General features: G+C 54.5%; 1 protein-coding gene across 3 annotated transcripts in view; it reads left to right on the forward strand.

Moving 5' to 3' along the window:
- THBS2 (thrombospondin 2) overlaps nt 1-14,016 on the forward strand; it is a 28,247-nt gene extending 14,231 nt beyond the window's left edge. For all 3 annotated transcript variants that reach the window (XM_036926503.2, XM_036926501.2, XM_036926502.2), the window contains exons 10-22: nt 345-518; nt 1,020-1,147; nt 1,220-1,372; nt 1,834-2,052; nt 4,028-4,135; nt 4,751-4,910; nt 6,682-6,800; nt 7,433-7,667; nt 9,098-9,325; nt 9,403-9,674; nt 10,125-10,222; nt 11,224-11,363; nt 12,084-14,016. In XM_036926503.2, the coding sequence (XP_036782398.2) occupies nt 345-518; nt 1,020-1,147; nt 1,220-1,372; nt 1,834-2,052; nt 4,028-4,135; nt 4,751-4,910; nt 6,682-6,800; nt 7,433-7,667; nt 9,098-9,325; nt 9,403-9,674; nt 10,125-10,222; nt 11,224-11,363; nt 12,084-12,091 (2,042 nt within the window). In that variant the 3' untranslated portion in view covers nt 12,092-14,016. The remainder of the gene's footprint in view (nt 1-344; nt 519-1,019; nt 1,148-1,219; nt 1,373-1,833; nt 2,053-4,027; nt 4,136-4,750; nt 4,911-6,681; nt 6,801-7,432; nt 7,668-9,097; nt 9,326-9,402; nt 9,675-10,124; nt 10,223-11,223; nt 11,364-12,083) is intronic.
- The last annotated feature ends 522 nt before the right edge of the window (nt 14,017-14,538 follow it).

The following is a 14,538-nucleotide window of genomic DNA, read 5'->3' on the forward strand; positions in this document are numbered from 1 at the left end:
AGTCACCAACACTCAGGGCAAAGGAGATCGGAGGGGCCTCCTTTCCCTGCTGTGGCCCTTCCGCACCGGCAAGGCCCGGCAGCCACAGCCATTCAGATGTGAGCTCCTCTGTGCTGGGCACCTGCAGCCACAGCCCCACTGGGTCCCAGTGTCCAGAGCAGAGGCTGTGCGGCTGCTCTTTCCAGAGGCAAAAGCAAAGCCAGCTGACCCCTCGTCTTCAGCAGCTGGGTCTCAGGGTCATGAAGAGCCATCTCCCCAGTTTCTCCCGCTGCATCTCTGCTCTTCCTCTGGAGCCCACGGTGCAGGTCATGGCCCCTGATGTGCTCCCTGCCCTCTCACTGCAGTTGACGGCCGGTGGAGCCCCTGGTCCCCGTGGTCTGCCTGCACGGTCACCTGTGCTGGAGGGATCCGGGAGCGGACGCGCGTCTGCAACAGCCCCAAGCCCCAGCACGGAGGCAAGGCCTGTGTGGGGGACGTCACCGAACATCAGATGTGTAACAAGAGGAGCTGCCCGATAGGTGGGTGTGTGTGGGGGGCACGTGGTGCGCGGACACTTGCGTCTGTCCCTGTGACCACAGCTGTAGCCGGAGAGGTCCTTGAAGAAACCATGGCTTTTATTCTGACAACTTTTGGAAAATACACAGAATTCAAAGAAAAGAATGACCAGTTTTATGCACAAAAAGACAATTGCTTTTAACATTTGTGTTATGTTTCTTAGCATTTTTATGTGAAAAGAGAAATCTTGCAAAGCAGGATGAACATTTTGTCTGGTAACCATCGTGTCCTGCAGCCTGCTGCACCATTTCCTTTTAATGCTGTGCTCTTGGCCAGGTGACGTGTGTGGCCGCCAAGCCTTACCCCACACGAACCGATACCATTTCATTTCTGATCAGCATCCATTCACTACACCTAGCCACGGAGGGCTGCTGTGCACACGTGGCCTCTCCGGCACTTGCAGAGGTGCATTCTCAGTGAGTTACGCCCGAGCTGAGTTAATCAGCTTTACTCACCCCACGCAGATGGCTGCTTGTCCAACCCCTGCTTTCCCGGGGCCAAGTGCAGCAGCTTCCCAGACGGCTCCTGGTCCTGCGGCTCCTGCCCGGTGGGCTTCCTGGGCAATGGCACCCACTGTGAGGACCTGGATGAGGTGGGTGTCCCCCCCAGGGTGGAGGGGCCCGTGGAGACTAGGGCAGTGGCTCACGGCTGCCTGTCCCCACAGTGTGCTGTGGTCACAGATGTTTGCTTCACCACAAGCAAGGCCCCTCGCTGCGTCAACACTAACCCCGGGTTCCACTGCCTGCCATGCCCACCTCGCTACAAAGGCAGCCAGCCCTACGGCGTCGGCCTCGAGGCGGCCAGAACGGAAAAGCAAGTGAGCAACTGCCCTTTATGTTATTGTTAAAGGCTTTTAGTCAGGCCAGAGTCGGGGCGCACTGAGGGTGGGTTAGGGAGGCGAGAGGGCAGGCTTGGGGGACACTCAGGAGCCTCACTGTCCTGGAGCCTCTGCCTGCTGTTGCCACCGACCAGCATGGGGACTTGGAGCTGCGCTTCCATGCCACTCCATTCAGAGCTGAGATTCCCTGCAGAGCATTCCCCGAGGACCAGGGTGACCACATTTTGTGCACCAGCCACACCACACGGTCCCCCGGAGGCTGGGAGGTGATGGTGGTATAGCTCAGCAGTCTTTGGAAAGTGCCTTGAGACCACTTCCAGAAGGAACTAGTGTCTGAGTTCTAGATACTGGCCTGGTGGCTGCAGGCCAAGCACCCCGACAGAGTCCTTCCCGTGGACTAAGAGTCTCAGCGTGACTGGCGTGAGGCCCTTTGCCTGCAGGTGTGCGAGCCTGAAAACCCTTGCAAGGACAAGACCCACAGCTGCCACAGGCACGCGGAGTGCATCTACCTGGGACACTTCAGTGACCCCATGTACAAGTGCGAGTGCCAGACGGGCTACGCGGGCGACGGGCGCATCTGTGGCGAGGACTCGGACCTGGATGGCTGGCCCAACAAGAACCTGGTATGCACCACCAACGCCACCTACCACTGCATCAAGGTGAGGACCGGCCAGGTGCAGGCTTCCCCCTGAGCTCCTGCGGCTCTACCTGGGGACTGGAGACCCTGGGCTGTCCCGGTACACCCTGCCACAGAGGGAACGTGTTTGCCTGTTGGTGGGGAGGGGGCCTGGCCCTCAGCCAGCATCTCCCCAGCATCTACCAGAAGGGTTTCTGTCCTTGGGCTGCCCCCTTCCTCTATGATACTTTCAGGGATCACTGTGAACAACTGCCCACCTGGGACCTGGGGAGGAAACCTCAGCTAATGTGTGTTTGTTGACTGAATACAAAGAGAGACTTTTAATCAGTGAGGCTGGTCAAGGGTGCCATGAGCAGGCCCGCACCATCCAGGCTGGCAACCTGAGGCGTCAGGGCTATGCACACCCATCAGATCTGGCAAATCTTTTTCTTCTCAAAGCCTCACTGTGTTCAGTATAGGAGATGAGGACTCTGGGAGAAGAGGCTGTAACAGGTGTATCTTTCCTGGGGCTGAAGATCACCACAAACCAGATGCAGACTCACCACAAACAACAGAGATTCATCCTCTTACAGTCTGGAGGCTGGGCCTCAGTCCCGCTGGAGCCTCTGGGGAGGGGCCCTCCTGCTTCTTCCACCTTCTCGGAGCCCCAGACATCCGTTAGCTTGGGGTCACATGCCTCCAGCCTCTGTCTCCACCCTCAAGAGGCTTTTCTGTGCATCTGTCACACCTCCTGATTCTCCTGTAAGACCGACACCCGGTTGTATTGGAGGCCACCTGGCTACTCTAGCACAAACTCATCCTTTCAAAACCCTTCATGCAATCGCATCTCTTGCTGTGCTAGGTAGCATGTACAGGTCCCAGAGACTGGGATGTGGCATATGTTTTGGGAACCATCTTTCATCATGCAAGGTGCTCACAAGGCCACTATCCATGGTGTTCCCCAAAGTTTCAGTGTCATATGTCCATTAATAGCTTCAGAAACGTAAGTGCCACAAACCTGTAAAGAACATCATTTGCAAATATATTCATCTATTTTATATTTATTCCTTCTTGTGAATTTTGGTTAAGAAAGTTTTAACTTTCCTCTTTCACTCTCTCTTGATTGAAGATGGCACATCACAGTTCCCAAATATAAATAAGTTTGAGGATGAATAGATGCAAATGTCAGACTTAGTAGGGGCCCCTGCATCTCACCTGAGTCGGCCCCTTGTTCACCTGCTGTGCAGGTGTGGGATCCTCCACTTAGCTGAGCCCCGGGACATGTGCTCCCCCACCAAGACTTCTCTCCCTTCATCACCTAGCGTTGAAACTCGCTCTGGACGTGGCCCCAGGGCTGGCCATGCTCTGTTCAGACTTGGGGTCCATGATGAGTCCATTTGGCTTGGGAAGCACGTTAGTGTAGCTGCAGCCCTGTCCACCATCACCCTTTCTGCTATTTCCAGTTCCCTCAAGTGTGTGTCTGTACAGCTCAGCTTTGATTTATAATGTGGTTGGACTGAAACAAAATGACTTTTTCACCAGTTACGTGAGTCACCCTCTTATGGGAAGAGCTGACGCAGTGGAAGGAATTTGCAGTCGCAAGCCTTTTGTAAAAGGGTCACGGCACCCTCAGAGACTTGCTGGCATCTGCTGGCTCAGAGGGTTGGTGATGAGTGGAGGTTTCTGGGAAGGAAGGGGACACAGGCTGCATCCCCCATGTTCATGGGGCAACACTGCTCACTGCTGGTTCTGCTGCTGCTGGGCAGCTTTGCGGGTCCTGGCCTTAGGATACAGCCGGTACAGCCTCTTTTGTCTCGGCCTCAGCAGGAGTGGCCTGATTTCTAGGGCAACACTTGAGCAGAGGTGTGTGTGCCTCCGGTCTTTGGTCTGCTGTTTCCCAGTGACAGACGTGTGACACATGCTGGTGGTGGTCTCATCCGCACTGTTTCATCTGGCCGCCTTCCCCAGCGAGGGGCTTTTCCAAATGTTTATGACCGATGTGCTTCCTCTGAATGCAGGACAACTGCCCCCTCCTGCCTAATTCTGGGCAAGAAGACTTTGACAAGGACGGTGTTGGGGACGCCTGCGACGGCGACGATGACAATGACGGTGTTGACGACGAGAAGGTCGGTCGGGCTGGGGGTCAGCAGGCGATGTTGTCGCTCTTCCTGAGACCTCCCGAGTTCTCCTGCATGAGTAACTCACATCCCTGGTAGAGAGTGTAGATCACTTACAAAGGGAACTGGCCCGCAGCGCTGCTCGCACAGACAGCGGTCTCCCGCCCCTGGCGTTGCCAGCAGCCGGTCGGCCCTCCCATGGGAGAGACCGTCTTCACGGTGACCCTTCAATGCTACCATTTCCTGCGGTTAATGTTGCAAGACATAAATGTCTTAACAAATTAGTATATAATACAGCACCAAATTTTATTCCTAGTTTACTACATCTGATGCATTGATCCTTGGTCCCATTCACCCTTTCATCAACATTTACCATCTATCCTCACCGTGAAGTGTATGTGTATCATCTTCACTGCAGAAAATCTCAAAATTTTTAAGGGGGGCAGGGACATAAATTACTATGAAATGACTGGATATCAAGAAAGTATTGGGCTGGGCTGTCCATTTTCTCTGTGTCCACACTGACCATCTGGGGACACAGCCTGCGGGACTAAGCCTTCGCAGGGACCATGCAGCTGACACCCGCATGCTATTTCCTGAATTATTCCCTCCCTGCTTTTCCAGGACAACTGCCAGCTTCTCTTCAACCCCCGTCAGTCTGACTACGACAAAGACGAGGTGGGGGATCGCTGCGACAACTGCCCGCAGGTGCACAACCCCGCGCAGATCGACACAGACCACAACGGGGAGGGGGATGCCTGCTCCGTGGACATCGACGGCGACGGTCAGTGCCGCCCCTTCGAACGGGCGTCTGTAAGGTCGCTGCTGGACGTGTCTGCCAGCTGGCATTTCGTTCTGCCCTCCCTGAACAAGCCCACTTCCACACACCGCCGCGAGGCTGACGATGCCTTCAGCTCCGCCTCTGGGAGCTGTGCTCCTTCTCCAGCCTCCCCAGGGGTCAGTGCGGGCGGTCGCCCGTCTCAGCACCACCCTGTAGAAAGCTGTGCGTCTGGCCTCCTTCTCCTGATGCCAGGCCCCCGCCTGTGCTGCTCCCAGGGTCACTCTGGTCAGAGTGCCTCCCCAGGCGGTGCTTCTGGGGCGATGGGACGGGCTCCTCCCCACGGCTCCTCACGGCCCTTCTCAGGCTCCGCCTCCCTGGGCCCCGCCCCTCCGTCCCCTGTCTCCACCAGGCTCAGCCCCAGACCCCTCCCCTCCCCACCAGGCTGCTCCCCCACCAGGCTCAGCCCCAGACCCCTCCCCTCCCCACCAGGCTGCTCCCCCACCAGGCTCAGCCCCAGACCCCTCCCCTCCCCACCAGGCTGCTCCCCCACCAGGCTCAGCCCCAGGCCCCTCCCCTCCCCACCAGGCTCCTCCCCTGCCACTCCTCCCCAGGCACTTCCCCCTCCCCACCAGGCTGCTCCCCGACCAGGCTCAGCCCCAGGCCCCTCCTCTCCCCACCAGGCCCCTCCCCCAACAAGGCTCCTTCCTGTGCCCCTCCCCTCCCCACCAGACCCCTCCCCGGGCCCCGCCCCTTCCATCAGGCTCCTCCCCAGCCTCTCCCCTCCCCACCAGGATCTTCCCAGGGCCCTCCCCTCCCGGGCCCCTCCTCTCCCCCACAGGCCCCTCCCCCTTCCCAAGGCTCCCCACCCCCACCCCGTCCCAGGCCAGGCCCCTCCCCCTCACGGTGATGTTCCATGCTGCCCAGCCCTGGGTCAGCTTCCAGCCCGACCGGCTCACCCTCACCTGTGTGTTGTTTTTCTCGATGTCCCTGGTACAGCAAGGACTTCAGCTTCCCGCACCAGGACTGTGTCTGGCCCGCACTACCCAGGCTTCTGGGCAGCGGGTGCCTCCCCCAGGCCCAGCCGGCCTCCGTAATGTGTCCCCATTGCCTCTCTTAGGGGTCCTCTCACTTGTGTGGCTGATGCCCTCCCCCCAGCCTGAGGCCCCACCTGGCTGGACAGGCCGGACCAGCCCTTTCCTGATGCTTGTCCTCTCCACTCAGCATCTGCGGTGTTTGGCTCTGCCATTTGTGCCTGGTCACTGACAGACAGTATTAATTCATATTCCACTTAATTCAGATTTTTCGTAACTCCCGAACTCATGGAATTGCCTATCTTCAGATTTCTTGAAATAAGTCATTATACTTAAAAACCCTGCCAATCTCTGCTTACCTACCAATGTGGGAAATGGACGAAGCAGCATAAACCAGGAAGCGGATCAGCTGCTAGGAGCTCAGTGCATGTTTTCTGAGAGGCTATCAGGGAAAATGATCAACATCGTTGATTCAGATTCTTGCTGTGATAACACATTCAGTGTCTCCCGGCTGTGTGGCATTGTCTGGAAACCTCCAAGAGCTGGTTCTGTTTTAAACTCAGGGGATTTGAATTTCAGTGGGAAATCAGACATATGTTCTTCTGTGAATCTAATAATCTTTACACTTTATCATATTCTTAGGTGACTCTTTTCATTAAATAAAAGTGTTAGTAAGTCATTTACTGTGGTAGGAAAGCAGTGCTAAGCTCAGCGTGCTCCCATTTCTTCCCTGGAACACCCAGATGTCTTCAACGAGCGCGACAACTGCCCCTATGTCTACAACACCGACCAGAGAGACACAGACGGCGACGGCGTGGGCGACCACTGCGACAACTGCCCCTTGGTGCACAACCCTGATCAGGTGACCGATTAGGCCGCTGACCAGGCTCTCTGTGAGCAGAAGGAGGGGTCAGAGGACCTTATCGTAGGTACATGTGCCTTTGTGGTTCTCCATCAGCTCTGCCAAGACATGACAACATAGGCTTTTGATAATTTTAATTGAAAATATTTACTGAACTCACATCTAAGCACGTCTCCTGTATCTCAGTGGCCACAGGCCAAATGAGGGATGCCTTTCCTCACCGTCTGAAGGTCTTGTGTGTCTCCATCGAATCCTCTCCATTTCTCTGATGCGAGCCCAGGGAGCTGCTTTTCTTCCTGCCTTGCCTTTGGACCACACATGTGGGATCATAACATATGCTGATGCAGTTCACAGAATACACTGCAGCCAGCAATGCCACAAAGGGACTCGATTCTGCAGCCGTTAATTCTTTCCAGTTGCTCGAATGCAGGGAGCCCCTTAGAGAGGTGGCACTGGGCAAGACCCCTGAGCCCCAACCCCTATTCTGAGGCAGACAGGGTGACCTCAGGAGGCCATGTCCTCTCCTGCGTGTAGGGTGAGGTGGCCCCATCTGCATGTTCGTGGCGACCCTCGGTCTGGTGCCCATGTCTCTGGTGGGCACTCAGTATCATGGTCCCTGCTCTGTCCCCCAGACCGATGCGGACAATGACCTAGTGGGTGACCAGTGTGATAATAATGAGGACATCGACGAGGATGGCCACCAGAACAACCAGGACAACTGCCCCTACATCCCCAACTCCAACCAGGCCGACCATGACCACGACGGCAAGGGGGACGCGTGCGACTCAGACGACGACAATGACGGCGTCCCCGACGACAGGGACAACTGCCGGCTTGTCTTCAACCCTGGCCAGGAGGACTCGGATGGTGGGTGCTGGCCCTGCCGCGGCGCGAAGGCCTCCTGGGGGGAAACCAAGGGCTGGGCCGTGTGAGGGTGCAGGGTGGGCATTTCTTGGCAGATTGTGCCCTTGGCTCCCAGCGTGGCTCAGCCAGCAGGTGACCATGTGTGTGTGCACGTGGGCTGGGGTAAGCCAAGGTCTCCAGGGAGACTTACCCGTGACAATCAGGGTGGAGCAGTGATCCTCCGATTACAACATTGAGAAGTCAGGGGCTTATCCTTTAACGCTAACAAACATGGTGGTCGTATGTGATATCTGGGAAAGACACCGGCTCGGGCCACAGGCCTGAGCAGGATGGGCCCTCGAGGGCATCAGGCCCCTGGATGAGTGGCTGTCCTTTGCATGAGTCCCAGGTAACAAATGGGAGGCAGCTGTGTAGGACACCAATCTTCCTCAGGGAGGTAAGGGGTTGGGAGCCGGAGCCCATGTGGCTGAGAAGCATGCGGAGGGCCTTGCTGACTGGGGGGCAGCTGCCAGGACCTCCCAGGAGCAGCATGAGGAGGTTTCAGCAGGAAACCTGAGAATAGCCATCGAGCCTGGGGGTGGAGGGGCTCACCGACCCTGTAGGGTAGACCTTGGGCCTTCGACCAGGCAGGGCCCGGGTGGGAGCAGGCTTCAGGAAGTTAGCGCTGGTTAGGGTTCCTTAGATGGGAGCATGTTCCTGCCATGCAGGAGGTGGGGTGTGTCATTGAGGACAACTGGAAAAGGGTTTGGGGGGTGTGATGGGAAATTCCTTTAAACTCGGTATCTTCTCCTTCCAGCAGCAGGCATGGAAGTGGTAGTTTAGCAAACTGGCACCTGCCTGCCTGCAGGGTGGTCACTATACCATGACAGGGCAGCCACAAAGGCCGGATATCACCTCCCTGTCATCCCAGGGTGGTCTGTGGCCTACCTGAGCCTCCCCAGCCCACCCACCACCTCACTAGGAAATTGGATAAGAAGTATTCCAAAGAGGAAGGCTGTATCTCCCAGGAAGAGTCATTTTTAGTGTAAGAATTCTGCTTTAAATGCCAGGCAGATCACAGGCAGGGGTGATTAAGGAAGCTGACAGTAGAAGTTCTGAAAACTAACAGAAAAAGGGCCAGAAATTCAGGCTGATGTTCCTGGCCAGCCATTCAGACTGTGCTCGAGTCCTGAGCTCAGAACGCATGGGGAGTGGCTCTCCAGGGAGCTCGAGGTCGCACTCGCTGCGGAAAGAAGCCTTGGAAAAAGTGCTTGGGAAGAGGCCCAGCCTCCGCACAGCCTGCACGCTGGGTGCCCTGGGAGCTGTAAGCGTGTGCGTGAGACATGGCAGAGCCCCTCCAGTGCTTTCCCTGAGAGCCTCCCATGGGCTCCGTCAGACACAGAGGGCAGCACCCCCATGCACCGTGTTCTTGTCCCCCACTGCCCTGGTGACAGGTGACGGACGGGGTGATGCTTGTAAAGACGACTTTGATGATGACAGCGTCCCCGACATCGACGACGTGTGTCCGGAAAACAATGCCATCAGTGAGACCGACTTCCGCAACTTCCAGATGGTCCCCCTGGACCCCAAGGGCACCACTCAGATCGACCCCAACTGGGTCATCCGCCATCAGGGCAAGGAGCTGGTGCAGACGGCGAACTCCGACCCTGGCATCGCCGTGGGTGAGACTCCAGAGCGCCAGCCCCCACAATCCCGGGTGCCCCCACTTCAGGCCTTGACGCGTTCCTTTCGCTTCCAGGCTTCGATGAGTTTGGGTCCGTCGACTTCAGCGGCACGTTTTACGTCAACACGGACCGGGATGACGACTACGCCGGCTTCGTCTTTGGCTACCAGTCCAGCAGCCGCTTCTACGTGGTCATGTGGAAGCAGGTCACTCAGACCTACTGGGAGGACCAGCCCACCCGGGCATACGGCTACTCTGGAGTGTCTCTCAAGGTGGTGAACTCCACCACAGGCACGGGCGAGCACCTGAGGAATGCCCTGTGGCACACTGGGAACACGCCAGGACAGGTGGGAGGGCGAGCCGGCACCGCTGTGGGTCCCTGGGTGTGGGGAGTGGGCCTGGCCTATTCCCGGGGTTTCTCTACCTTTGCTTTTGTTAGTTTAAACTGAGTCACAGTGATATGAATACTCACTTACTGAGTACCTGCCATACTAATGGTGCATGCCTGGCACTTTTCTAAACGTGGTTCGTAACCCTGCCCTCTTCTAGACAGCCTAAGCGTGTTGCCCAAAGTCCCCTGTTGAGGGAGCAGAGGATCCAAATTGCATCCATTACTAGCTTTTTCACTGAGGTCCCCCTGGTGGGCTTGTCCACACTGGATTCTTACTATGAAGCATTGGTGGGAGATGTACCAGCATGAACCTGGGGGCAGAGGCACGGTTTTGCTCCCCATTTGGTGGAAAACTGGTTAAGACCCAGGGCACCAACCACACTCAAAAGATTTGCTTTTCCCTCAGGTTCGTACATTATGGCACGACCCCAAAAATGTTGGCTGGAAGGACTACACTGCTTACAGGTGGCATCTGACCCACAGACCTAAGACGGGCTTTATCAGGTGAGGGTGCCAGCTGCTGGCTACCAGGTGATCTCCTGCTTCAAGACCCTCTTTCCACTGGATGGCAAGTGTGAACGTTAACACAGAAACCAGAGTGGCTGTAACTGGCATCTAAGTCTGTGGATTCTTGCACTTTAAATGATGTGTGTCTTTCCTATTCTGCTCTTCTATTTCACATCACTAAAAAACAAAAACAAGACTGTTGAAGAGGAGCAAACTTAAAGTAATTGGAAAGTGGTGAGCATCTCTCCTCTGGGCAAGGAAGGGGAAGAGAAATTTAAAAACTGCCCATTTGCCACATTAGCGCATGCTTCATTTGGAGAACAGGTCCATGCTTATTTCTGATACTGTGCATGGCTGAATTTATACAGGTTTTTGAAAAAGACTTTCACAAATATCAGTCCAACAGAATTTTGTTCTCCTAGCATGACACATCTGTAATTGATTTTGGTTGAAACAAAGTTGGATAATTTAAATTTAAGCTTTTTGCAAGGTGAAACTTAGTTCACACGAGCACAATCTGGTCAGATTCACCAGGTGCCAGGAGCTTTTGTGCCTCAGGTTTGTGAGCAGAGCGGTGGGTACAGGCTGGCTAGAGGGTGTGATGCTTTCCCTTCACAGAGCAGGTGCTCCCTCCCAGGGGCTCTCATCCAGTCTGCCCAGATGTCACGTTGGGTGGAGCCCCTCTCTTCCTGTCACACAGGGGAGCGTGGCTGTGACTGTGAGGGCCATGAGGACCATGGCCCTCGTGGGCAGAGTGGGGACCTGGGCCCCGGACAGCCAGGGGGACGTGGAGCTCCTTGCTCTCCATCCGCGGCTCCCAGATGCGGGGATTCTGAGGCCCTTGTGGGAGGGTGTTTGGGCGAGGCTGTGGGGTGCAGGCATGGGCAGTGCCGTGGCACACCTGTCACATGGCGCACGGGGCGGCTCCCGAGGGCCCAGCCCAGCCTCTGCGGGCCCTGTGTAGCTCACGCCCTCCCTTGCTTCCTCCCCGTTGTCAGAGTCTTGGTGCACGAAGGGAAGCAGGTCATGGCCGACTCAGGGCCCATCTACGACCAAACCTACGCGGGCGGGCGGCTGGGCCTGTTCGTCTTCTCTCAAGAAATGGTCTACTTCTCGGACCTCAAATACGAGTGCAGAGGTGAGAGCCCTTCCAGGGGCGGGACGGCAGCCATGGGGCAGTCAGCTGGGCAGCCCACCTCCCGCGCATGGCTGGGCCTGAGTTACTTCTGTCTGTCTGTCTGTCTGTCTGAGCTGAATGTGGAATCTTTCTGGACCACACTGCCCAGTCCCTCACAGGCGTCACCCATCCCCGTCGAGCTCCACCGGTGACTCTGTGTCCTCACCTTCTGGGCCCCCAGTGATGTTTTAGGTTGCTCCCCATGCTGGAAAAAACAGGAAGAACGAAACAGACAGGCAGACAGACAGACAGAAGGAAAGCAAGAGGAAGGGAGGGGCAGGCAGGGAGGGGGTTCTGTGTCTGCAGGTAGACTCGAGTCAGGTACTGCAGCCCAGGAAGGGAACTGGTGCCCACCTGGTACGATCCTGTCCTTCACGTGGACAAGAAGATGCCCCGTTCTACAGATGAGGTGATGGAGGCTCTGAGATGCTTCTCCAAAATCACGGGCGAAGCAAAGCCATGAAGGTCACAGGCTTCTTGCCTCTGCTGAGTCTCATTCCCATTATGTTGCCTTCAGGACGTTTCGTGTTGCCTTCCGGCCTCGTGTGTATCCATCCATGTTGTGGGTGTCTTTATTTTTTTAATTAAAATAACGCTATTTTAAGTTATAGGTAGAACAAAAATAAAACAAACCAAAACCATGGTCTGGCGTCCTAATTCTGCTTGTTTTACTTTGTGTAGACGTCTAAACGAGATCCACTGCGTTTCCGCCGTGTTCTGTAAACGCTGTTACCTGGACAGCTCGGTCCATCCCAGGACTTCCGGCTTCTCCCGCCTTAGCAGCACCGTCTGTCTGTGACCTTAACTTCGGGGTCTCCCTGGCATCCACCCCAAGCCCAGTGCCCTCCGAGGATAGGTGTTAATGGGGCCCAGCGGTGAGCACCCACTGGCTCCGGGAGAGACAGTTTGATGACACATGAGACTACGTGGACCTGAGATCGAGCACGCCGTGACCTTGTTTTCCCTTGTTTGTTTAAAGAGAACGACGTTTACATATAAAATGTAATTACTTACTGTATTTATGTGTATATGGGGTTGAAGGGAGATTGTAGCCATCACCATAAATTAAGCATGAAAAATATAGCTGCCCTACTTTTGGCAGTGAGGCCCTGAGTCTCTTGGGTCAGGACTGCTCCACAGTGACCCTGAGCCCTCCAGGTCGGTCCGCTCAGGCTGGAGCACTGCTGCAGTGAGGGAGGGGCAGGAGGGGCAGCCCCGGGGCGAGGGCCCCACAGCCCATCGCACATTAAGGATGATTGGGAGAAGGAACAGAAACTGCTCCCCTGCCAGCTTGTCCTGCAGCAAATGCCTCGTTCTCTGCACAGTGGGGCCCAGGCGCCTCCACACGTGGGCTGCCAGAGCCTCTTTAAGTGAGGGTTATCGAGCGAAGCGCGTCTCTGAAGCCACCGCCTGTGCCGTTGGGGACCTGGGAGCGCTCCTGGCCGCTGCTCCCTGAGTCTGTGTTCCCATCGCCTGAGTCCCCGAGATGCAGACAAGCAGACCAGTGAATCAGCAGTGGCATCTAATCCCTATTCTAGACCTTGAAACTGTGGAAAAGTTGTTTTGACCTAACTTGGTAACACATTTCATTAAGGTTCCAGTTATAAATCTTCTGTTAATATTTATTAAATGAATATAGAATGCAGGCCCACTCACTGATAACTTATTTTAAATGTGCCAGGTAATACACAGGTAGTATAGTTTCGAGGCATAAACACATAGTAAGTATATAATAAAAGTTACAGCAAAGTGTTTTCCTGTGAAAATTTGAAGCTTTACAATATTACATTGTCATGATGAAGCATGTTTAAAATGTAACAGAATGAATAAATAATAATGAAGCCTTTATAATGGAACCTTAATGTATACTATTGCCAATGACTTTAATTCACTATTTTTTGCTGTTATCTATCTGCTGTCTGTAGGATGTTAAAAACGTTTGAATGCACAATGGCTTGCCAGATGCACCCATTATCCAGTCAGGCAGAAATATAACCCAGTGTGACTCCCTTTTGCTTTGAGCTGCTTGATTGCTGTGCAGGAAATATTACTTACTCTCACTCCATGTAAGGGCTTAATAAGAGAAGTTTGTTGTCTGTCTGATGCAGGTGGGCACCTGTCCCCTGCTGTGACTAGTGCCTGTGTCAAATGGGGGGGGACCCCTAACTTTCGTTGCCCTGTAGATTTGATAAAGTCATGTTTTGCCTCCTCTGAGGCTGGTTCTCTCTATGATGGCTGCATTCTTTTCCTTCTTTGTGGGGCTGTATTCCCGAGACCACGGAGGCTCAGGAGCCCTCATTAAATGTAAGGATTGGGAAGAGTGTGTGGGTTTTCTGTGTTAGTGGTACTAAGCTGGACTATACCGTGGTGTGGGACAATGATGTGAATATTTAGAATGTACCATATATTTTTTGTAAATTATTTATGTTTTTTTTAAAACAAACTTCTCTTACAGATTAATGAAATTTCATTTGTTTTGCAAAAGACTGTAAATATTTATTTATTGTTCACATGGTCAGAATTTCACCACTGAAACCCTGCTTTAGCTAGAGCTTCATTTTTATACTTTAAAGACTAATAATGGGAAATAAATTGCAAGAAGGTTTTCTGTAAATGAATTTCTGCCCCTTTTTTAAGAAGAATTAGCAGGGTTTCTTTTGGGGGGAAGGGAGAAAATCTGTAATAGAGAAGAGTTGATGTCTTGCATCCTGTAAGAGAAAAAGCATGCTGGTTACAGCTGGAGATGTAGGTTGGGGGTCTCTGCAGGGAAGGAGGTTCCATTTAAGGCACCCCGTGAACCGTCAGCCTCCCAGAGCTATGCAGGACAGCCTTAGGCAATCCGTCCCTCCTGTGGCTTCTCGCTGTCAAACAAGAGAGAATTGCTTGGTGGATTCTGGTGAGCACCCCTGAATGGTTCACAAAACACGCAGCAGCACCAGGGACCCTCTTGCTAATACAAGCCATGCTTCTCAGCCAAGCCCCAAAAGGAGCAGACTCAGCGAGGCGCATGCCAGGTCACCCGTCGCAGGGAAGGCCAGCGCGCCGGCTGCCAGTGAGAGGACAGCACACGGGAATTCTGGGGTTTCTCTTCCTGGCAGTTTCCAGCTGCTTCGTGAGATTTGTCAGCATCACGGTG

This window comes from Manis pentadactyla, chromosome 12 (genome assembly GCF_030020395.1).
Source record: "Manis pentadactyla isolate mManPen7 chromosome 12, mManPen7.hap1, whole genome shotgun sequence".
NCBI classification, from domain to species: Eukaryota; Metazoa; Chordata; class Mammalia; order Pholidota; family Manidae; genus Manis; species Manis pentadactyla.